The sequence below is a fragment of the Trachypithecus francoisi genome, unplaced genomic scaffold (genome assembly GCF_009764315.1).
Source record: "Trachypithecus francoisi isolate TF-2019V2 unplaced genomic scaffold, Tfra_2.0 Lachesis_group6, whole genome shotgun sequence".
NCBI classification, from domain to species: domain Eukaryota; kingdom Metazoa; phylum Chordata; class Mammalia; order Primates; family Cercopithecidae; genus Trachypithecus; species Trachypithecus francoisi.
The window spans coordinates 48,445,908-48,470,663 of NW_022681471.1; the positions used below are offsets into that span (position 1 = coordinate 48,445,908).

The 24,756-nt window shown below is 41.7% G+C and overlaps 2 protein-coding genes across 2 annotated transcripts in view; both read left to right on the forward strand.

Annotated features, from left to right (window-relative positions):
- The window catches only part of BHLHB9 (basic helix-loop-helix family member b9), a 40,374-nt gene extending 27,863 nt beyond the window's left edge, over positions 1-12,511 (forward strand). Inside the window, 4 exon segments of the mRNA XM_033201475.1 lie at positions 6,506-6,617; positions 6,738-6,834; positions 7,619-9,296; positions 9,299-12,511. Of these exon segments, the coding sequence (XP_033057366.1) occupies positions 7,916-9,296; positions 9,299-9,561 (1,644 nt within the window). The 5' untranslated portion in view covers positions 6,506-6,617; positions 6,738-6,834; positions 7,619-7,915 and the 3' untranslated portion in view covers positions 9,562-12,511.
- The window catches only part of LOC117077919 (ras-related protein Rab-40A-like), a 214,764-nt gene that overhangs the window by 27,895 nt on the left and 162,113 nt on the right, over positions 1-24,756 (forward strand). The window lies entirely within an intron of this gene.

Consider the following 24,756-nt stretch of genomic DNA (forward strand, 5'->3'; position numbering starts at 1 on the left):
GTCTGCAGCAGCCTCAATTCTTGCCTCCTCAGAAGAAAGAATTTGACTGAGGGGCATAAGGCAGAAAAAGAGACCAAGGCAAGTTTCCGAGCAAGAGTGGAAGTTTATTTTAAAAGACTTTAGAACAGGAAAGAAAGGAAAGCATGCTTGAAAGAGACCCAAGCGGGCGACTTGAAGGACAAGTGCACTGTTTAATCTGGATCCTAGGACTTTACAGGCTGGCCCCTTTCCCATGATGCTTCCATTAGTGTGGGCTGCCCGCATGCGAGGTGCCCTCCTTACCCTTAGGAAGTGAGCATGCACAGTGTATTTAGAAAGTTGTATGCATGCCCATCTGAGGCTTTCTTTCCTTTTCCAGTGGAGTGCTCCCAGAAGGTCATACTCTGCTATTTTGTCTCTTAATGCATATGCCTGGGAAGTTGTTTCACCCTTGTGCCTGCATTCAGTTAACACTTTAGTGCAATAGGTGTGGGCCATTAGGAAATGGCCTCTCCATAGCACTAACTGCCAATTTTTCCATTTTAGAGAGGCAATGCGATAATTGCTAAATCATCTTCTGACAGTCCTAGTAGGGTGGGGGTAGAGCCCTCTTCTGCCCCAATCATGCCTGTCTAACTACCTGTAACATAGGCATATCATATCCAAACTGAAGAAAGACAAAGAGAAAATACTGAAAAAACAAAAAACAAAAAACAAAAAAACCCCCAAATCCCTTACCTATAGAGGAACAAGGATAAGAATTACAGTGCAGAAATCATGCAAGTAAAGAAGAGAGTGGGCTGTAATATTTAAAATATTGAAAGAAATACTACCAACCTAGACCTCTGTGATCAGTAAAATTATCCTTAAACATGAAGGAGAAATAATTTCTCAGACAAACAAGAACTGAGGATATTCATCACCAGCAGACGTGACCTGCAGGAGATGTTAAAAAGAAGTTCTTCAGGGAAAAGGTACAATAATATAGGTTAGAATTTATAGAAAGAAAGGGCATTGGAGAAGGAATAAATGAAGGCATGCTTGCTATTGCCTTCATCATTCTTGTCCATCTCAGTGTGCTAATGAAACCACCTTTGCAAAAATTATAGCTAATGAAATTATGACAGTGAAAGAGATCAGACCTAACCAACTCCATCTTGCTTCTAAACTTTAAGCTGTCCTTGTTCATTCCTGGGTTTAGGCCAAACTAACCTTGGGAATGAATTTAGTTATAGTTTAACTCTGAAACAAAATTGATAATAGCCCTTTCCAGTCGGGGGCGGGGTGTGGGAGGCCTTCTTGCCTGGGGACCAGTCTGCCTTCGTAGGGCTAACAAATTAGCTACAAGATTAAAAATTATGGTTTAGGGGCCATACAGCCTCCAGCTGCGAGTCTGAACCTCCCCAAATTGCTCCTGGGAATAACATCACTGTTGAAAAACCTAAGATCACTACTTGAGATATTTTGCAGACCCTGCCTTCCTTGTTGGAAGCAAGTAAAACTCCAAAAAAATAAAGGAGTTGTACAGCAAACTAAACTTTAGTTCTCGTCCAAATTTTGGGAGATCAGGGATTCTCTGGGGAGGGGCTTCCAGGCCTCTGCAAGTTGTCCTATTGGTTTCAGCCATAAACCAAGCTGGTACCAAGCACCCGTAGGAGATTCGTCAAGGTCAGGGGTACCTCCACTCAGAATCCCTTTGTGGTTACCAAAATATATACCCCAAACATCTGAGACAGGTCTCAGTCAGTTGAGGAAGTTTATTTTGTCAAGGTTAGGGATGCTTCTGTGACACAGCCTCAGGAGGTCTTGATAACATGTGCCCATTGTGGTCGGGGCAGTGAGACATCAATTAATACATGTAAGATGCACATGGGTTCTGTCCAGAAAGGCAGGACACCTCCAGGAGGGGAGAGGGCTTCCAGGTCAATGGTAGATAAGAGACAAATGATTGTATTCTTTTGAGTTTCTGATTAGCCTCTGCAAAGGAGGCAATCAGATATGCATTTATATCAGTGAGCAGAGGGGTGACTTTGAGCTCTGTCTGTCCTTTGTCCACAAGGAATTTCCTTGTGGATAAATGGTGCGGGATGTATGTAGCTTTTTTTTTTTTTTTTTTTTATCTTAGTAACTATCTTTTTGAGGAATAGAATGGGAGGCAGATTTGCCCTAAGCAGTTCCCAGCTTGACTTTTCCCTTTGACTCAGCGATTTTAGGATGCTGAGATTTTCCTTTCACAATAGTTATATACTTATAATGCACACTTTCCATAAACCATATGTATTATTGTACAACTTGCATTTTCACTTTGTATTTTGAGTTATTTCCATTTTGGTATATAGAGAGCCACTTCTTTTTGATATCATAGTAGGGTAAAATAGTACTTTATAAAATAAATTTATCATACTTAGTTTAATCCTTTCACTATTGATGATCATTTATGTAACCATGCGATGGGTTCTTCCTGCCAGCTGCACAAACAAAATTAATTCAAGGAGACCACGGCATTGCAATAAAGAAAGAGTTTAATTGATGCGGTGCTGGCCACACCAAATGGGAGATGGAGTCCTGTCTTAACTCAATCTCCTGAAGAATTTGGGGGCTACGGTTTTACAAAGGTAGTTTGGGGGCATGGGAGTGGCTAGGCAATGGGTTGTTGGTGCTGATTGGTTGGGGGTGCAATCATAGGGGTGTGGGAAATGGTCCTCCTATGTGCTGAGTCACTTCTGGATGGGGCCTCAGGAGCAGTTGGTGGGTCAAGGTGGAGCCAGACATGCAAGAAATCTGAAAAGATACCTCGAAAGGCCAATCTTAGGTTCTACGATAGTGATGTTATCTGCAGAAATAATTGGGGAAGCTGCATATCTTGTAACCTCGGAATAATGGCTGTCAATCCTTTATGTCTACACCTTAGCAGGACTCAGGCTGCTCCATCCTCCTAGCCTGGTGGTTTCTTATTAGCTTTACAAAGACAGTTGGTTACTTTTTGGGGAATGGCTATTATCATTTAAACTGTAAAGTAAATGTCTCCCAAAGTTAGCTTATACGCCCAGGAATAATTAAGGGCAACTTGAAGGCCAAAGGCAAGACAGGTGTTAGCCAGATCAGATCTCCTTCACTGCCCTAATTTTCTCATTGTTATAATTTTTTGTAAAGGTGGTTTCATTTACATTATTTACAATTAATTGCTTAATTGCTTAAAAGAAATTATGCATTTTAATATTCTTGCATATATTAAAGCATTATACTGGAGAAAGAAAACACATCAGAATCTGCAGGCCTATGTCCTTCATATTTAAGATAATGTGTTAAAGTTTTAATGCTATTAAGCTTAAAGGACAAAGCTAATAAGAACACACAAATGTTAAGAATCATATCGTAAAGTGATTCATCAAAAAGTAGTGTGACATCCAATTGAAACTCCTGTCTCTCTTAGTATGACTAATATCTCCTAAGTCACATATATTGGTGTGTCAGATTGAGGCATCCACAAAGGGAATACAAATGACCAGGAAAAATGATTATATTTTTCTGCCTCTTTGTGCTCTATATTTTAAAATGTAGGTGTTGGTACTATTTCTAATATGTGTGTGCTTCAGGAGTTGCTTCACAATCTGTCTTCCTCTCTTGCTCCCTTCCAACACTGAAAAACCATACAAGAGCAGCTGCGGGTGGCATACTCTGGGCTAAGCCCTGGGGTTACAGGCAACAAAGATAAAGACACACTTACGAATTAGCATTGATCTGCAGCCCACAGAAGGTAACATGGAATTGTCATGACTCAGTAGCCCCTCACCTCCTTCAACCCTTGACTGACTATACCGTCTACAATGTGCTGAGAATACAGTGGTGAACAATACCAAGAGGGTACTTTCATTCAGGCAACTTCCAGTCTAACAAATTCCCCACCACTTGGGAGAGTAAAAAAAGGTACATGTTCAGAAGAAAAGGGCACATGCATGCATTAGGCAGGATGCAGGTCTGGGCCAAAAGGAGGAGCTGAGGAGCTCAGCTGGGATCTGGGATTTGCCTTGAGGAAGTGCGCGAATAGCGGTCCCCTCTCCTGACAGAACAGTGGAGAGGCGCCAAGACCATCCCTACGTGGTGCCATCAAAGAGAGAGGGCTGTTATGACCTCCTGCGGGTCCTGACAGGGAAAGGCCCTCTTTGGGGGGCAACTGTGGGGACGGCGCAATGCCAACGTGAGCCACCATTTGAAATGACAAAAACCGTTGTGGCAGAAAGAAATGAGTCTGTACAGACCAGTGGTTGGTTTCCTAGAGTCAGAAGTCTAGGTCTACCTTCTTTTAGAAGAGGGGCAGTGGTGAGGCCTTGATGGGAGACCCCTGCCCCAGAATTCACTTAAGAGCAGGTGTACCTTCCTCCCCTGAGTGGCTCCACGAAGCTGGGAAATAAACGCACAAGAGGACCACCCTAGAGGCCCAGGCCTTTCTGGCCTGAAATCGCCTCTCCCCTCCCACACTGCAGTGCTGACACCCCCTCTCCCATTAACATCCAGGAAGGAGGGTGAGAGGGCTGGGGAGAGGGAGGGGGCAGACACCCAGCGTCCCTGGTTGGGGAGTTGGGTCTTGGGTGCAGACACACTAAGAGGAGGTTTGGTATCCATCCGCTGCTCCCTCCAGCGCGGCTCTTCCCAACCTCCTGATCCGGTCCCTTGCCCGGGCCCCCGGCCGCCCGCCGGTCCCATATATTACAGCAACGTCAGAAATGTGGTGGTGGTCGCCACGTTAGGGTCCGCGGGGGCCTCCTGAGGCACCCTGGTGCCAACCCGCAGGCCCAGGCTGGGGCTCGTCGTGGCCCCGCCCGCCTCGGGGTCGGAACTAAGGTGGGCCGGGGGAGGGGGTCGTCGAGCACTTCGCGCCGTATCCCTCCGCTCCCCTTCCCGACACCCTCGCGGCGAGCGGTTCTTCTCGCATCCTGCGCAGCCCCTGCCCAGTTTGGTGCAGAGGCGTAGGGGGCGGGACTCGTCTTTTCCATTCGGATCGCGGGGAAAGCGGTGAGAATCCAAGTGAGGAGCCGCCAGAGGAGAGCTGAGGAGAGGAGAGGGAGGTCGACGACCTGGGCCCTGGGCCGCTCAAGGCAAGTGGGGGTGCGTGAGATTGGGGTGGTCCGCCAGGGTGGACCGGCTGGCAGCCTGCCCCGCCGACCCTGACAGCCTGGCAAGGAGGAGACGATCCGGTCGGAGCCGGGCGCCGGAGAGAGGTGCGCAGTGCCCGAGACCCCTGGCGATGGGAGGCGGTGACCGGTGAGGGCTGGGCCAGGCCAGGCCAAAGGCTGAGGGGCTGGCTTGAGAGGCACCGTTAGATCGTCTGGAGGAGAACCGCTCTGACAGCTTCCCAACCAGCTTTGCAGGCGCCGGCGCTCCGCCCTCGACGGTCTGTGCCCGGAAAGGGCTGTGGGGGAGGCTCCTTCGGGAGAAATGGCGGAGCGGGAGCCATTGTAGTGGGCGCCTGGGAAGGCTGGTGGGGGCCGGTGTCCCAGCTCTGTGCCCAGCCCGCGAGAGGTGGGCCGCATTCACTACTCCGGGCCCTGATTCCGGAAAGGGGCCTGTGGGACCCTTTTCCTGGGTGCTGTCCCTTCCCACAGGCTCCAGGTGGTTGTCAAAGTCTCCTGTCTGCGGGGTAGGTCTGGTGGGTTCTCCAAAACTAGAACTTTGAGTGGGTGGATTATGAAGACACTAAAATGAAATGTTTATCCGCCTTTTAATACCGCACTGTTTTATTGCCTTACATATTTAGATCCCCACACCCAGTTTTGTGCAAACAAATAGATAGGGTGTGGACTTGGTCGAATTTCACAACAGTGGTCCATGTAAATAACAGGGTAGTATTTTTCCACCTTTCTTGTTCAGGATCTGTTTTCTCAACATGCTGATGCACTTTAAGTAATGTAATGATGCGTGAGAATGAGGGTTCCAAGTAGAGGGGAAATCTTTTTGAAGGGTCAATTTAGAATATTTGAAGTCAATCTGCTTCTTCAATTTCTGGTTCTGGAAACCAAAACTCCATCTCCAGCCATTCCTCACAGACCGTCTCATTTTGGTACAGAAATAGTCCCACAGAAGAATTCATGGCATTTCTGATGGTGGATATCTGAGGAGCTATGAGAGTTAGGAGACTTCATTTACTTAGTTTCTGATTCTCAAAAAGGAGGTGTTAGAATCCGAATTCTGGGAATCTGTCCATTAACCTGCTATTTTTCTACCATTGTTAACATAGTCTCTTGGGGTTATTTTTTTGCTAGTTGCTCGCCTTCTTTTTGTAGGGTGTGACTCTTCTCTAGCTAGAGGACTCTTTGGTGGGAAGGATAGCATCTCCTGAGAACCCCTGCTGTATGAGCAGGCTGACATGGGTGGTGAATAAAGTAGGATCTAGGTATGCATGGGGAAGGGGAGGGACATGCACAGATGATATTAAAATAACAGTCTCCATTATCTTCCCTGCCTGCCTCATAAGTACGATTGCCTGTGTTCCACTACCTATTTCTGCACCTCATTTTTTTTTTTTCAGGAAAGGAGGTATAACTTCTGTTGGGAAAATGACTGACTTCAAAGTTGGCAGGAGGTGTAATCAGGCTGCAGGTCTTGGGGTGATTAGGGAATCATTGAGGAGGAGCAGACAGGTGGGAGACATTTAACATAGCCTTGAATATTCAAAAGCATATGTTATAACCCTTGTTATGGGCATTAGATCATCTTAGTCTCTTCTGTTTTCTTTCCTCTGCCTTCCTTTCTATCCTTAGGTCTGTTCCTTTCTAGGTTCCTGTAGAGATCTGTATGTAGCTGTTCACTTGGAAGTTAATTAAGAAAGAGAACAAAAACTGTTCATTTGGATTCAAGGTAGGTTTATGTGTGAACACCCCTGTTGATTGGGGTTATGGAGAGGCTGTTGCCAAGTGGGTTAGACCAGATGATATCTTGGAGCCACTGTCTTCCAGCTTTCTAGTCACTTCTGACCTCACATTTGTGTACAAGTGATGGGGTGGGGTGAGCCAGGATTATGCTGATGAGGTAACTGGTAGATACTGGGGCAGGAAATGGGAAGAGAAGCCACGAGGAGTACTAGGAGGCCAGAAGTGTTATATAACCAAAGCCCTAGATTTGGGAAGGCAGAAATTGAGTTTAGAGATTAGAGTGTAGGTCTGTCAACCAAATACTCAGAATTCCAATCCCACCTGTATTTTTGTCCATAGGCCTGCCCATGAGTTAACTGTAGGGCATATCAACACTGGAAACAGGAAAGGAGGAAAAATTGCACTAGATCAGTGCAGGTTGGTGTGAGTGCTGCCTGAATACATCTATGAGGTCTAGTGGTATGTATTTTAGTGGTGGACCTACTAGCATGGGTCCAAAGAGACTGGGCACTCCTTTAGCCTTTCTCACTCTCAGCAAGCTTACCTGCCATCTTTGTTCCTGTTTGATTTAGAGTAAAAGAATGACAGTGCTTGGGCAGGACATTGTTGAGCATTAGTGGCAGTGTGCAAGGTATAAAATGAAGCAGCAGAGTTTTTTATTAATTCACTTCTACACAATTCATTTCTACTCTATGTCCTTCTGTGTGGCTGTTTGCATAGAGAAGCACAGTTGGACAAGACTCAAAGCCAGTTTCTTTCTTCAACCTCAGGTCCATCTCCACTGGTGGCTGTAGTGGCTTTGGATTGTTGGAAGACCATCACCTTCAGCAGGTCTGCACTTGGGAACAATCATTCTCCCCCAGCCCGAGCGTGCCTCTGCCCTCTGTATCATTGACAGAGGCTATATGTTTGGAAAGAGAACTTTGTGACTGCAGAACTGACAGTTGACTCTAACTCTTGCTACTAAGTTTTTCCATTACCCAGTGAAAGAGGGTTAAGACTTCGACCTAGGACACATTGAGAACCAAGGCCAAGACTGGACAGGGCCATATAACTGGGCTTCAACCATGACTGGGACTAAGAATAAGACAAGAGCCCAGGCCAAAACTGAAAAAAAGCCTGTTACACAAGCTAAAGCTGGAGCAGAGAGGGAGGCTACTAGTGTTGTTAGGCCTGTAGCCAAGACCAGGGCCAAAGCCAAAGCCAAGACAGGGTCTAAGACAGATGCAGTAGCAGAGATGAAGGCAGTGTCTAAGAACAAGGTTGTTGCTGAGGTGAAGGAAGGATCTCTGTCAGAGCCTAAGACTCTGGGCAGAGCCATGGGAGATTTCAGTCCCAAGGCTGGGAATGAGTCCACCAGCTCCACATGTAAAAATGAGGCTGGTATTGATGCCTGGTTCTGGGCTGGGGAAGAGGCCACTATCAATTCCTGGTTCTGGAATGGAGAAGAGGCAGGTAATAGTTCCAGCACTAAGAATGATAAACCTGAAATTGGTGCCCAGGTCTGTGCTGAGGAGTTGGAGCCTGCGGCTGGGGCCGATTGCAAACCCAGGTCAGGGGCTGAGGAGGAGGAGGAGGAAGAGAATGTTATTGGGAACTGGTTTTGGGAAGGAGATGATACCAGTTTTGACCCTAATCCTAAACCCGTGAGCAGGATAGTTAAGCCTCAGCCTGTGTATGAAATTAATGAAAAAAATAGGCCCAAGGACTGGTCTGAGGTAACTATCTGGCCCAACGTCCCTGCTGTAACTCCAGCAGTGTTAGGATTTAGATCCCAGGCACCATCTGAGGCAAGCCCTCCTTCATATATTGTTCTGGCTTCAGCTGAAGAAAATGCCTGTTCTTTGCCTGGGGCAACAGCTTATCGCCCTTCTAGGAACACTCGCTCATGCTCACAGCCTATCCCTGAGTGTCGTTTTGATTCTGACCCCTGCATCCAGACCATAGATGAGATTAGACGTCAAATCAGGATCAGGGAGGTAAATGGGATTAAGCCATTTGCTTGTCCTTGCAAAATGGAATGCTATATGGATTCTGAGGAATTTGAAAAACTTGTTAGCTTACTTAAGTCAACTACTGATCCTCTTATTCATAAAATAGCACGGATTGCAATGGGTGTCCATAATGTTCACCCGTTTGCCCAAGAGTTTATTAACGAAGTGGGTGTAGTGACACTTATTGAAAGCTTGCTCAGTTTTCCTTCCCCTGAAATGAGAAAAAAGACTGTAATTACTCTGAATCCTCCTTCTGGTGATGAAAGACAACGCAAAATTGAATTACATGTTAAGCATATGTGTAAAGAAACTGTGTCATTTCCTTTGAACTCACCCGGACAGCAATCTGGATTAAAGATACTAGGACAACTGACTACTGATTTTGTCCATCACTACATTGTTGCCAATTACTTTTCAGAGCTTTTCCATTTGCTGTCCTCAGGAAATTGCAAAACCAGAATCTTGTTTTGAAACTACTTTTAAATATGTCTGAAAATCCAACTGCAGCCAGAGACATGATCAATATGAAGGCATTGGCAGCATTAAAACTCATCTTTAACCAGAAAGAGGCAAAAGCCAATCTTGTTAGTGGTGTGGCCATATTTATTAACATAAAGGAGCATATCAGAAAAGGCTCAATTGTAGTTGTTGATCACTTGAGTTATAGTACACTCATGGCCATTTTCAGGGAAGTTAAAGGGATTATTGAAACAATGTAAAATGAGCCAGAGATAGAATGTTTTGAGCCATCGCCAAACTCTAGCAGGCTGTACATTACAGTGTACACATTATACACTGCATCTTTAACACAAAGTCACCTGTGACAGGCTCTAGGTTTGAGCTAGACTATTTTGGCGGTATCAAATGAATATTATACCTTGGGCTGAAAATGTTTGATTTTTATCTTGTCTAGATTGGCATATTTTTAACATTTTACTTAAGATAGCGAACCAGTTTGTTTTAAGTAAGCTAACTTTTTCATTAGTATCTGCTTAGATACATCTGTGGCTTAAAATGGCAAAAAAGAAAATATCCTTGAGTTTGTAATCCAGTTACAGAAGTAAGGCATACACATACACAAAGATAACAGTACCTAGAGAGAGAGAGAGAGAGAGTGTGTGTGTGTGTGTGTGTGTGTGTGTGTGTGTGTCTCTGTGTGTGCACGTGCACACTCATGGCCGAATGTGCGCACTCTACATAAAGGAGGCAGGGGTTGCTATAGGATATTTAATGTAAGATAAACTACTATTTTTCTCCTCTTCCAGCTGTATCAGATACTCATTCCACAACACAGAAATGACTCAGAATCTCAGACAAAATGTATTATTTGTTCAATTTTAATTTTGCTACTACATTCATAACTCTTAAATTGTTAGGCTGTTTCATTTACATAAAAGTTATCTCACAAAAGAGAAGGCAGGAAACATTTTGTGAGTGCCTATTCTATGTCAAACACTGTGTTGGCACCATATTTTACAAGTTTTTTTCCTCTTCTCATAGTGAACTTGTGAGCTAGTTACTTGTATTTTTATTAGAACTCATTATTCTGGGTACCCTCCAATGAGAATTAGGTTAAATACCTTTTCCTAGATTCCCACAGCAGGCAGGTGGCATAGCTGTTTTGTCTGACACCAGAACCTATCTCACCACACTGCTTTACAGTCCCCCTGAAGGGCATTTTGAGGTGGGGGGCCTTCAAAGCTCAGAGACTGGTTTTAATGGTTTAATTTTGCAATAGATGATGTGTATGTCAGGTGTTACGATTCTTAACTTCCTTCAAATTCATGTGTCTATTAGACATTTGGCTACATCTGGCTGGAGGTCAGGAGAACATTCTGAGGTGAATAGATGGATTTTATCTGGCAGTGTCGAAAATAGTAGGAGCCCAAAACTTTGTTCAATGAGTAAGATGTAGATTTGGAGTCATCAGCAAGGGAAACTTGTTAGGTGTCCTTTGTATCTTTTTCTATCCATTTGTATTTTTTATTTCCCAAAGAGCTGAAATCATTTTATACCCTGAATTTAAAAGGTAATTGCTTTTTTCCTCCTTGCGAAATCATACCTTAATTTTTTTTCTTTTTTACCATTTATGATTTATTCTCCTGTGTGTCATATGAAAGGCCAAGGGGCTTTATCTTTTACTAGTAGGCAAGCCTGGGCATTTCTGCATTTGTACCAGCTAACACTACAAGATAAACTTAATTAGAGAAATTTAGACCCAGAATTGCAGCCTCAACAACACAAAACAGGAAAGCTAGAAGAGGTTGCTGTGTCAACCTACAAGATAGTGATTCTTGGAAGTTGGTATGGACCAGAAAGCATTCCCAGGACATTTAGGCTATGGCTGAGTTCTCTAAGACTCATGGTGGGAGTTATAATCCCTGGTCTTAGCTGATGTGAAAGTTTCTATGTGTGAAAATATGGAGTTATATGTTTTGAGATTTTCTGCCAGTTAAGAAACTAAAACAAGATCATACTGTAAATGTTTGTAACTTGCTTCCCCCCAGTTGTATACTGTAAACATCTTTGCATGTCAATAAATATGCCTCTACAACATATTTTTGAATCACTTAATATTTTTCTATGTTAACGGTTGGTATATAGTGTTGTAATCCTTTATTGCATATTCTCATACAATATACACATTCTTTTGCAAAAATAGGAATACAGTGTTGAGACTTGCCTTTTCCTCTTAACAGTTATCTTTTCAATTTAGTGTTATGTAGATCTGTCACATGCTTTTTAATCTAATAACTTGACAGAAATATAATTGCCATACATTAAGCTGCATGTTAAAAGTATACAGTGTGATCAGTCTTGGAATGTATATACACATAAAACCATAACCACAATCAAAATTGTAAACATATTCATCACCCACCAAAGCTACTTTTTTTTTTGAGACAGAGTCTTGCTCTGTCACTGAGGCTGGAGTACAGTGGTGCAGTCTCGGCCCACTCAACCTCTGCCTCCCAGGTTCAAGTGATTCTCATACCTTAGCCTCCTGAGCAGCTGGGACTACAGGTGCATGCCACCATATCTGGCTAATTTTGTGTGTGTGTGTGTGTGTGTATGTGTGTGTGTGTGTTTAGTAGAGGCAGGGTTTCACTATGTTGGCCAGGCTGGTCTTGAACTCCTGGTCTCAAGTGATCCACCCGCCTTGGTCTCCCTGAGTGTCAGGATTACAGGCGTGAGCCACTATGCCCAGCCTCCCCCAAAACTTCTTAATGCCCCTTTGTAATCCCTCCCTCCTCTCTCTCCCTGTGCCCCTAACCCAGGCAACCATGGGTCACTTTCTGACAAAATAGAATTGTTTTGATTTTCTGTAATTGTGTATAAATGGATTCATACAGCATGCACTCTTTGGTCGGGAGAGGATCTGGCTTATTTCACTTAGTGTAATTATTTGAGATTCATCCATATCATGTGTCTCACTATTTCATTGCTTTTTATTGCCAAGTAGTATTCCACCATATGGCTTTACTACAGTTTATTTATCCATTCACTTGTTGATGGACATTTGGGCTGTTCAGAGTTTGGCCAGTATAAGTAAAGCAGCTATGAGCATTTGTGTACAAGTGTTTTTATGAACATAGGCTTTCATTTCTTTGGAATGACATCTAACAATATTGAATCATCTGACCCATGAATAAAATCTCTCTCCACTTATTTAAGTCTCCTTTATTGCTCTAAGCAACATTGTGTAGTTTTCATGCAACATGCCTTTTTAGCAGCTGCGTATATTCTTTTATATGGTTGTATCACATGTTATTTAATCCATTGCCTGGTGATGAACACTTACGGGATTTGGGAAGCATGAGTAATTCTATGATTTTGTATTTAAATAAATCTTACTCTATAGGTGAGGAAGACCAAAGTTGTAATTGGTAAAGAAGCAGCAGTCACTAATATTAGCCAGATTGGGGGGGGAAGGGTATTTCATCATTTTTATAATTGGGACAGTGATTTTCTGTGTTAGTACATTAGAGTAGTCTTGCTTTTGTCTTGATACATGACATTCATAGAGTAGCAGACCAGGCTACTCTTAGATGTCAGGCTGCTTTTCTTCTTGTCATGGATATTTACAAATATTTATGTATATTGCCTAGTTGACCTTCAGAATGAATCTTACCAGCCTCATCTCGTGGAGCATGAATGTCTGGTTCTTCATATACTTGCCAACACTTGGTATCACTGTTTTTAAGTTTTGCTACTCTCATAGACAAAATCATCTTATTGTTATTTTTATAACAACATTTTAAAGGTTACGTAATACTACATATTATGGATGTGACAATGGAATTGCACCTTTATATTCCATTGGGTTAATTGTAGGTATGTGAAGATGGACCCCATTACTTAGTGGGTGGAGGAGAATGGAGTATATATACGTCTGTGTCACTTTGCCTATTTTGTTTATGCCTCCTCATTGCTGTCCTTCCCACGGGATCTGGAGGCCCTTGCAATTATCACCAACTGACAGCTAGAAAAGTTGTATCACTTTATACCTTGGGAACTAGATTTAAAACAAGAATGAAAAGTTTAGCTGTGCTGACATTCTGTTACAGAGTTCAGACCCTGAACTCTGTTATGGACCAACACTCAGGCAACAGCCATAGTGACTAGACTAGCAAGTGATATGTACACACAACTACAGCTCAAAACAAAATGGGGCTTATTAATGAGACAAGCACAAATGCTTTCCAGTTACAGTTTTATGAACATAACATAATTGTGTTTCTATTTCTTCAGTTTAAAGAGTTGGTCATTTTATAAAATCAGCTTCAGAGAAGTATCATAATTAATTGTGAGTTGATAAAAGTCTTCAAGAGCACAATGAAATTTTGCTTTAAGATTTTAGCTTATCTCTGGACACCTGCTTTCAGCTCGACAACGTGCTGTCTCGTGTCAGCAGCTCTTCTGAAAGGAGCTGTGGCCACCTCTCTCCTAAAGGTGCCATGTCCCTCTCAATGGTAGTTGCTAGGGTTTCCCTGAAGGAGAGGAGAACTCCAGAAACTTGCAAACTGGAACAGCTATTTGTTTTATATGTTGAACAACTCATTTAGCAAACAAAACTAGGCTGTTCTCAAGTTGTGATACCCAAAATAAAGCAAAATATAAAAGACTTGGATAGAAATATTTTTCTTCTCCAGAAGATGTTAATATTCCATGCAGGAGGGAGAGACTGGCTACTCCCCAAGGCCCAATTAGGTCCTTTGTGGAAAGCTCTAAAATGTTAGGAACAAACAAAATGCCTAGTATGTTAGCAATGAACAGGAAAGAAGAGTAATGCAGAAAGCAATAATGTGTTTCCAGGTGCTCTGCTTTGAATTAGGAAAGAGTGCTATTCCCTCTCCTTGTTGACAACAAAATGTCATTTTAATGGGAAATTGAACTGGAGAAAGTGTGCTTCACTAGGCCCATGCTTTATTATGTAGCTTTTACGTGTAGCTGTGCTATTGTGGTTTAAGGATACCAAGAATTTTTTATCAGAACCATCTTGATTCTACAAAATATGATAATGTGATATGAGTTAAATTGCACTTCTTAACAAACATCAAATACTTTTTTTTTTTTTTTTTTTTGAGACGGAATCTTGCTCTGTGGCCCAGGCTGGAGTGCAATGGCATGATTCCGGCTCACTGCAACCTCCGCCTCCTGGGTTCAAGTGATTCTCCTGCCTCGGCCTTCTGAGTAGTTGGGATTACAGATGCCCACCACCATGCCCAGCTAATTTTTGTATTTTTAGTAGATAACGGGGTTTTGCCATGTTGGTCAGCCTGGTTTCAAACTCCTGACCTTAAGTGATCCACCCACCAAAGCCTCCCAAAGTGCTGGAATTACAGAAGTGAGCCACCGTGCCCGGCCTACATGAATACTTTTATAATGGCCTTCTGGAAAGCCATACACTTACGCTGCAATTGTTCAAAACATTGAAATTGCCTTCAGAACTAGTTTCTATTAATTTTATATTTATGATTAACACATTATAATTGTGTATATTTATGGGTACAGTATGATGTTCCAATGCATGTGTACATTGTATAAGGATCAAATCAGGATAATTACTATATCCATCACTATAACCGCCTTCAGAACCAGTTTGTGAGTTACACAAGGACACCAGGATCATCACTTTATAGCCGTGGCTATATATTCAATATTTTTGTACTCAAGATCAGTGCTTTTCCATCTTCGTCATGTCCTAACACACACAGAAAAAGAGTATTTGTATGGGATAAACAGACACATCTGTTCCCCCTTAAAGGCATCAGCCTCAAGGACTCCAGCTGCCCCATTCCCACCTGCAACTACTGTGAGCACTGAGGAAGCAGTGTCTTCAGCACACCTGTAACCTATTTCTAGCATGTGATTGGAATACTCCAGGTCCATGGTTTTCAATCTGCCTTTCCTGGAGTCTTAGGATTCCCAGAAATGCTTCAAAAGGCACTACAGAGGCTCAGGGGAGGCTGAGTGGGTGGGATCTATGTGCTTCCCACTACTCTCAATCAAAGCAACTTAGCTTTGGGATTATGTGTAAGAGTGTGTTTGGAAAAAAGTTCCGCCTGTTAAAAATTGCTGTGACCACTTCTATAAATATCCATTCATCCATCCGTCTTTAGAAAGAATCTGCGTCTAATGGTTGAGTTGCCCTTCTGCATATTCCTAACACTGACAGAATTACTATCTACTGATTTTTTTAGTTGATGGAAATCTATTCATGTTACTCAAAAGATTCCCATGTTCGGGTATCACATAATTTATTAAAAGCTCTAGCTAATACCTTCAACTAAAGTTCGTAAACTTATATAAATTCTATTTTTGAACAAGTGTGTCACACACATGGCAGGCAGGCAAGAGTAAATAGTAGTTTTGAATACAAGTCCCAAATGTATCATTTTTTTGGTTTTGATGCCAGAGTTCTCAACTTCCTCGGCAGTATTTTCTGTCTGCCAAAAGCATAGGCCTCCACTGTACACACGTCAATTTGTGCAAAGGTTCCCCTAGGAAACATTTCTAGAATTTGAATTTCTAAGTCTGAATAGAACATTTTTCATCAGTGGTGAAGGTGTAGAACAGTGATTCTTAACCCTGGTTGCATTAGAATCACTTGGAGAGCTTTTAGAAACTAGTAATGCCCAGGATCCGCTCCCAAAGATGCTTATTTAATTGGTCTGGAGAGGAACTTGGGCCTTGATAATTTTTAAAACGTTCCCTAGGTAATACTAATGAGCAGTCGAATTTGAAAACTGCTGTTGTAGAGAATCATGCAATCTCATAAACTGCTAGAGGTAAAGGAGAATAATTTGGTGTAACCTCTTCTAATGGTCATTTGCCAATATCTATTAAAATGTTCATATTTTTGAATGAGAAATAAATTAATAGATATTTATCCTACAGAAAAAATACGTAAAAGTGGGCACAAATATTGTATAAATACGTTAATTGTACCAATGTTTGTATTTTTGAAACTAGAAATATTCAGTATATCCACAAATAGGAGATTAAATAGCTTACAGTAGTTCTATAGTATGGGATATTCTGCATTAAAGTAATCAAAGAGATCTATATATACTAAAATATGATCTTCGTTTTGAAAATGCATGCAAAGAGAAAAACTGGAATGACATATAAAATATCTAATACATTTTATAGCTAGTGGAGGAACTAGAGTGTTTTATTATCTTTTTGTTTATCTTATTTCTCTAATTTTTCTTTGGTAAACAAATACTTATGTAATAAAACATACAACCTTAAGGAGAAGATCTGATAAGGAAGCATTTGTTACACAAACAGTTAAGCATATACCCATAAAGGAAATATCAATTAAATGGAACTTCTCAGGCCGGGTGTAGTGGCTCATGCCTGTAATCCCAGCACTTTAGGGGGCTGAGGTGGATCACTTGAGGCCAGGAGTTTGAGACCAGCCTGGTGACATAGCAAAACCCCTTTCTACTACAAATACAAAAATTAAGCAGGTGTGGTAGCTCATGCCTGTAATTTCAACTACTCAGTGGCTGAGGCACAAGAATCATTTGAACCCGGGAGGTGAAGGTTCCAGTGAGCCGAGATCATGCCACTGCACTTCAGCCTAGGCAACAGAGACTTTCAAAGTAAAATAAAATGAGATAAATGGAACTTCTCTATGGGTAAATTATTGGGACAAGATACAAAGTCGAATTTCATGAACTCATATTAGTCTAGGAATTACAAAATATCGTAAATGAGAAGATGTAAATATGAGCTAAAATTCATAGTAATCGCCCAAGTAAATGAGATATTTAAGCAATCCAGAACCTTTTCTCATGAAGTTGATTAAGGGAAATAATCTCCCAAGGTGTTGGGAGGCTGATAGGAAAGTGTGTGTTTCATAATCAGAACCCAAGAAATCTGACAGACACAAACTTCGAAAGTGTGTAAGTTAATAATCAAAAATTAGCTGGGCATGGTGGCAGGTGCCTGTAATCCCAGTTACTCAGGAGGCTGAGGCAGGAGAACAGCTTGAACCCAGGAGGTGGAGGTTACAGTGAGTCAAGATGGCGCTACTGCACTCCAGCCTGGGCGACAAGAGCAAAACTCTGTCTCAAAACAAAAGAAAAAGAAAGTGTATAAGGGGATGAGAAATGTTTTGTTCTCCAGAGGTCAAGGGAGGTCGCAGATCTCGGATGGCCATTACATATATTATTGGCAATGCAAAGAGTCAGTTTACATCCAAACACCATACTTTCTTTTAAAAATGACTGCATCAAATAAGTCTTTTGAAAAGCAAAGAAAATAATTATGTTTTTATCTTAAACTAGTAACAGAAGCAATCAGTTGCTGAATGGTCTGTCACTTTATATTCAGTAGGACCTCCCTAAACAGGATTATTCTGTGAAGTAGCATGGTTGGAACGAAAAATAGCTAAGGAAGACATTTCTTCTTTTCTTCCTTGTAGTGGACATTCTGTGTGCCCTTTAACACAATATGGTTGCAGCATCAAAAGACACAATTGATTAATAGTCATAAAACTTCACAACCATCCTACAATGTGAAAAACTGAGCACTTAGTCTCTACGAAAGGTTTGTTTATTACATGAACAAAGGAATGAATGAATGAGTTATGAGGCACTAGATATTGAAAGAAACAATTCCTTATCTTTAAAGTGGAAGTTGAGAAGAAAACATTAGTTCCTTGAACAGCCAACTACCTTTGCCACCAGTAGGTTTATTCATACAAAAATCTCTTGAATGGAAGCTGTGGTCTTTGAGATATTTCAAATTATGATAGAAACAATGCAGTGAATTTGAGCAGGTGCTTTCTTTAGGACTGATCTATAAAATATGATAATGCGATATGAGTGTAATTGCACTCCTCTACACTATAAAGGACCTCTACACTGATCAGGCAAACCTCACAATTCAAATGAACCAATTCAAACTGCACATGTGAGCTTCTCAAATGTTCTTGTAGGTATAGGCTCAATAGAGGGCTGTTTGCTATTGAATATTGGAATCTTAATATACAATTTTAATACTTTTATCATTTGACAAGTGCTATATATTATGCTGTGAGGATGAAAATACAACTCCATTTTCTTTTGAATATATATAAAAATATATTATATTTTTATATATATTTATAATAAACATATTAAATATTTATAATATATTTTAAAAAATAAAAATTATTTTTACCCAGTGATTTGAAAATGCCACTTTTATCATAATAAACATTTATAAATGCTTTGGTCACTCTCAGTGGGCTTTCTATTTTATTTCATTAAATTATATATTGTTGTATTGGTTTTAATTGTTCTTGCCTTATAATTTGTTTTAGTATAAAACAGAGAAAGGGTCTCTTCATTATGCTTCTTCTGAATGGCCATCAGAGCTAGGTGGTATTATTCCTGTTTCTAATGGAAGTAAGGATGGGTAGAGTGACTTACTCAGTGTTATAAAGTAAGAATGTTGTTGATATAGCCCAGGGACCCAGATTTCATGCCTCCCATTACAGTATTCTGTTTGTCAGCATCGTTATTTTGCTTTATTTGTTTGTGGGATCTTGTCTCTCTGTACCTTGAAGGATATAACCAACATCAAGTTCTCTTGCTTCTCTGCTGCTGACAGGGAAAAAAAAAAAAAAGGAAGCAGGAATGTACATACACCAGTTACATATAAATGGGTGGTCTTTCATCCCTATCCCAATTATACCATCCTAAACATTCTACAATACAAAAAATGATGCTGAAGGTCATGTATAATGTAATATGTGCTTATTTCTCTGTCTGATTCTAGAAGAAATTCTGATGTATTTAACAGTCATGCTGCAATCTTACCAGAATTCTTAGACTGAGTCACTACATTCAGTTCAATTAGTTAAACAAAAATTCTCAGAGTGTTTGGCCCTGGCTGAGGTCCTACAGATATATGTTGCTGTGTGGTAGGATACCATTGTGGTTAATACCAGTGTGCTTTGACACCATACAGTCTGGGCTAGGGTACTGCCTCTGCCCCCTACTAGCCATGTGGTCCTGGAAAGTGTCTTAACCTTTCTGTACCTCGAGGTCCTGATCCATGAATGGGGATAATACCTTAAAGAGCTGTTATGAAGCTCAAATACGTTAATGTCATTAAAGTACTGAGCATGGTGTCCAGCATAGAAATGTAGGCTAACATGGACCTTCATGGTTTTTGTTCATCTGTCTTAATGTTGAAGCTCCTTTTGGGTCTGGCTTTACTTGCTGCTCATATAACCAATTTCTACATGTTTTACCATTTAAAACATGCCTTTAATAAAGGGGAACAAAAGCTAAGCTCTAAATTTTGGTTGAAACTGTAGATTTTGATACAGTTTATAAGAATGACTGTACTTCAGTTTGAGAAACTCATGTAAGGATGAAAAAAGACTGGAGACTCTCAATTCTGTATGCCATATGCATTGATTTAACAGATATGTATGGAATATCTATTATATGCCAGGCTCCAGAAGCCCTCAAACCATATCTTTATTACAGAAATTTCTTCTAGGGTCCAGACCCATGTATTCAAATACCTATGAGAAATTTTATCTAAAGCAGTGATTCCCATACAGGAGCAATTATGCTCCCTAGCTCCAGGGACATGCAATTGTCTGGAGACATTTTTGGTAGTCACACCTGGGGGTGCTACTGGAATCTTATGATTAGTGGCCAAGGAGGCTGCTGAACATCCCCCAATGCCTAGGACAGCCCCCACAGCAAAGAGCTCTCCAGCCCAAAATGTCAATAATGCTGAAGTTGAGAAAACCTGCTCTAGAACAGGGCAGATGTTACTACCCACACCTATCTGCAGAGGTTCATGGTGGAACCCAAAGTTGGAGTCTGACCACCCTGGATTCGAATAACCATGCTGTCTCTTATTGGGCATGTGTTCTTGTAAAATATATTTAACCTCCATTAGCCTTAGGAGAGCCTGCCTCTGGGGAGGAATAAGTTTAAGCAGGGAATATTGATACCTAACTTACAGAACAGTTGTAAGGACTTAGAGAAACAGTGTGTGAAGTGCCTAACACAGTGTCTGGCCCATCGTAGGCCCTTGAAGTGTTGGTTTTCTTTCCATCCCCCTTTCTAACTTCTGCTTCTGAGATGACTTTAACTACATAGTGAGTGATGACTAAACTACATAGTACTAAGCAGCATAATTGTGTTCTAAAGAGCTTCTGAAAACAAGGCAACAGAAAGAAAAATAAATTCACACAGACTCACATTATGTATAAGAGTTGGTGCCTCTTCTGTGTTGTGGCATCGTGCATTGTAGGTGGGATGGGGAAATGTCACCCCATTTCTGTAGAATCAATGTACCTTTCCTGACCTCTTTGGGCCCCCCTTGGAGAGTGAATGTCAGGGGTGGCCATTGACTGGGTATCTGGGTTGTTCCTGTGGCTCCATAAAGACAAATCCCCAGGGAAGAGCAGAGCATGAGGATAGGTCTTCTGGAGAGAGCAATGGAGTGAAAGGCAGAAGATGTTGCTTCCAGAGCCTGACAAACTGCTTTCTGTGTGATATGGGTAAAACACATACCTTCTCCTGGCTACAGACTTGGTGTTAGGGCATGTGAGTTGAGGGGATCTTCTAGCAGGCCAATTTTGGGTATAAATCATTTGACTTGCATCTTTCCAAGCATTTCTGCCATCATATAAGTTCTCATATTCTAGTGCTGCTGGAAGATTAAATGAATTAAACTACCTCAGAGGAAATCTGGGACATTGCTGAGGCAGAGGGTCAAAGCGTGCTGGTGGGACTCCTAGATGGCCCTTATCACTTCTGCTTGGGAGGGGCACACTCCATTTCCCCTCATAGCTCATTGGCCACATCTGGTCACAGGCCCAGGTCTGATGTCAGTGGAATGAGGTCAGTGGGTGCCTCAGTGCACTTGAACTGCCATAACAAAATACCTGAAAGTGGGTAATTTGTAAACAACAGAAATTTATTACTCAAAGTTCTGGAGGCTAGGAAGTCCAAGATCAAGATGCCAGAATATTTGTAGTGTGGTAAAGACTCTGCATCATAAATGACACCTTCTTGCTGCAACCTCACATGGTGAAAGTGGCGAACAAGTTCTCTCAGGCCTCTGATAAGGGCATTAATCCCATTTATGAGGGCCCTGCCTTCCTGGCCTAACTACCTCCTCAAGGTTATTAGGTTTCAACATATAAATGTGTGGGAGACACAAACATTCAGACAAAAGAAGTGGGCCTAAGAGGGACCCTAAGGACCCGCTGGTACATGTGATTTCACAGCTAGGTTTCATGGACCAGGAAACAAGATTTCATCTCCACCATTATCTTCCTCAACATGGGGGTTATTGAGTGATAGGGGACAATACTAGGGAAATGTAAAACTATCATTTTCCAAATGGGAAGCTGCTGGTGATATTGTGGGGAGGGCAAGAATGGAATCACATTCAATTTCTGTGACTTCTCTGGAGAGGGTCTTAGTCCCTGTGAGAAGGAGCTTGGTCATCTGGGAAATAAGATGCACCACATTATCTTCTTCAGAGTACTGTCCTAGGGATACATGAGAAAACCTGTCAAGTGCCTATGGGAGATAGTAGGACTTCAACACATAACAGGCCTGGCTATTTGCCCCCTTCTTCCCAGAGAGTAGATGACATTGACCTAAACCAAAGGGCATTACTGCCATAGAGAGCTTGTGGAAAGGTAGCAGCAAGAGCTGAAATATATCCCCATAACCTATGAGCTTTGGGCCAGTTCTGAGTTGTTGAGTTACATGTGAGAGCTGGGGAAAAGGAAAAATAAATCACCATACCATTTCCTATAACTGCATCTGCCTTCCTATCCTCTTAATTTATCATTCAGTTTGACACTGGAGGAGCAGTTTCCCAATAACTTTAAGGTAGAAGGGACACCACAGGGCAACATGACAAGAATACTGGACGGAAGACTAGAGTCAAAAGACCAGACACATTATGATCCACGATTATGTCTGTTATATGGTAAAAGGGAGATGATCAGCATAGGCCTGACCTAATTAGTCGAGCGCTGTAAAATCAGAGAATTTTCTTCCGCTGTTTAGAGCAGGGCAAGTCAGAGATTCAAAGCACAGGAAGCCTTCAATGTGCCATTGCTGGATGGAAGAAGGAGGCCACATGTCAGGGAAGTGGACTAGCCCCCAGGAGCTAAGAATATCCCCAGCTGACAGTCATCAAGGAGACGGGGACTGCAGTCCAATGGCCACGAGGAAATGACTTCTGCCAGCAACAAGAATGATCTTGGAAGCAGATTTTTACCAGATCATCCACATGAGACCTCAGTGGAGCCTACACAGGCACCTTGATTCTAGCTTTGTGAGACCCTGATCAGAGAATAAGGTCATGCTGGACCAGACTTCTGACCTGCCGACCTGTGAGGTACTAGATGGATGTAGCTTTCAGACACTAAATCTGTGGTTATACACCTACAATAAATTAATACATTCCAGTTAAGTTAAATCCATATTCAATGCATACACAGTATTTTTGTTTACATGTACACATGTGTATAGATGATAATTGGTGGAAACATAATTACAGTTTTTGTTAGTACATGGTGGGATTAAATGTTATCAATATTCATATTGGTATTTGAATGCACTTTCCACATTTTTTAAATAGACAATGGGGTACTTATTAATCAGAGATAAAACACATTAGAACTTTGTTCATGTCAATTTGATAGATTTCAAACTTTTTGAAAGGTATTATAAATATGATAGTAGGCAAACACATACACAGCCAAGGTTATGAAGCAAAACATTACAGAGTGTACTCTCTTGTGTGAGTTCCCTGATTGCCTCAGTGCCCCCAGAAGGAACCACTATCCAAAATTTCTTGTTTAGTCATGAATACATCCCTAAACAAAACAATAATTGCTTTGCATATTTTTATCTCTAACTATATAAGTAACATTTATATGTCAATTATTGAAATGTTTTCCTCTGAAAATAGTGTTTCTGAGATGTTTCTAATCAGGTGACTTTGGGACTATTTTGATATTTACCCATGCTCCTGTGAACAGGTTTGCTATGTGCCAAGATTCTGCAATGCACATCTGAGAGAGCAACAGCTGACAGAGCCTCACATGATTCTATTGTGGGTGCTGCTCAGTATCTCCACAAAGAAGTTGTACCAATTTGTCCACTCCAAGCTATGTATAGGGTTCTCCTGGCCCCAACATTTCAATTGAAACAGGATGCAATGTAAACACAAACTCGATGATTGGGTTTTCTTTTCAAACTCTAGAATTATTCCAAGACATATTCTAAGGTATAATGTGGAACCATTAGCTAAGCATTTTTAATGCACCTGTGAAATACACTATTTAAAACATAATACAATAGAGAAAAATAAAGAAAATCTAATGTGCCAATAACAGGATCTCAGAATAAAAAATATTAAAAATATGTGAAACCTATTGTTTGCACAGATCAGGAAAAACAGATGTTTTCAAATTGTTGTTGGATGGAATATATACTATTAAAGAGATTTTAAAGTTCAACTAGATAGGAAGCATTAAAAATGTTAAATGGTCATGCTCTTTGACAAAACAGTTCCACTTCTGGGAATGTATCCTCCTGATATGGCCTCAAGAGTCTCCTGCTGTAACCACTCATGTGTCCTCACTGCTCAGGGCTGAGATGACCATTTCCTTAGTTGGCCCAATGCCTTCATGCCCCAGATCCTGAGTCATCTACCTCTGGATCAAAACAGGAAAATCAAATCTGAATCATGGATGGATGCCCAGCCTCGAAGGACCATCCACTAATTCACCACAAACATTGATATAGAGCAATGCTCAGGTCCCAACTCCTGGAGAGACTTGTAGACCTCAGACCTCATCCCAGTCTGGGAGAAATCTTCCTTCCTCTCCCATCTTTGTATCCTGAGAAGCCCCCACTTCCCTACCAGGTACAAGCAGCCCAGTCCTTTCAACAAATTAAGTTTTCATAAAGGATGGAAGAAACACTGGCTCCAGAAGGCTTCTGCTTTCAGCCCTCTCACAAACCTCCCCTGAGGTAAGGAGAGGGGGCACCAACCCTACTGCAGGGAGGGTAAGCAAGGAGCACAGAGATTAACCTCCTTAACAGTACATGTCTGGATACATTTGCTAAAGGTCTATCACCAGCAACTCAAGGTGCCCAGGCTGGCAGTTTCTATCCCTGGCTCTGGCAGTGGGCCTGGTGAGTAACCTCCTTGCCATTCAGCTCTGTGTTTAGGAGCATGTGCTTTATAGTCACTGACATTCATGAGGAAGACAGGATACTGGTACTTCACTAGCACAGCTGTCATGAGATTAAATCCAGACACTAATGTGAAGAAACTGAAGCTGGGCCCAGCTAAACCATCTGCCTTACAAAATAGTAGCTGTCTTTCCTCCTCCAAGCAGGGAACTCATG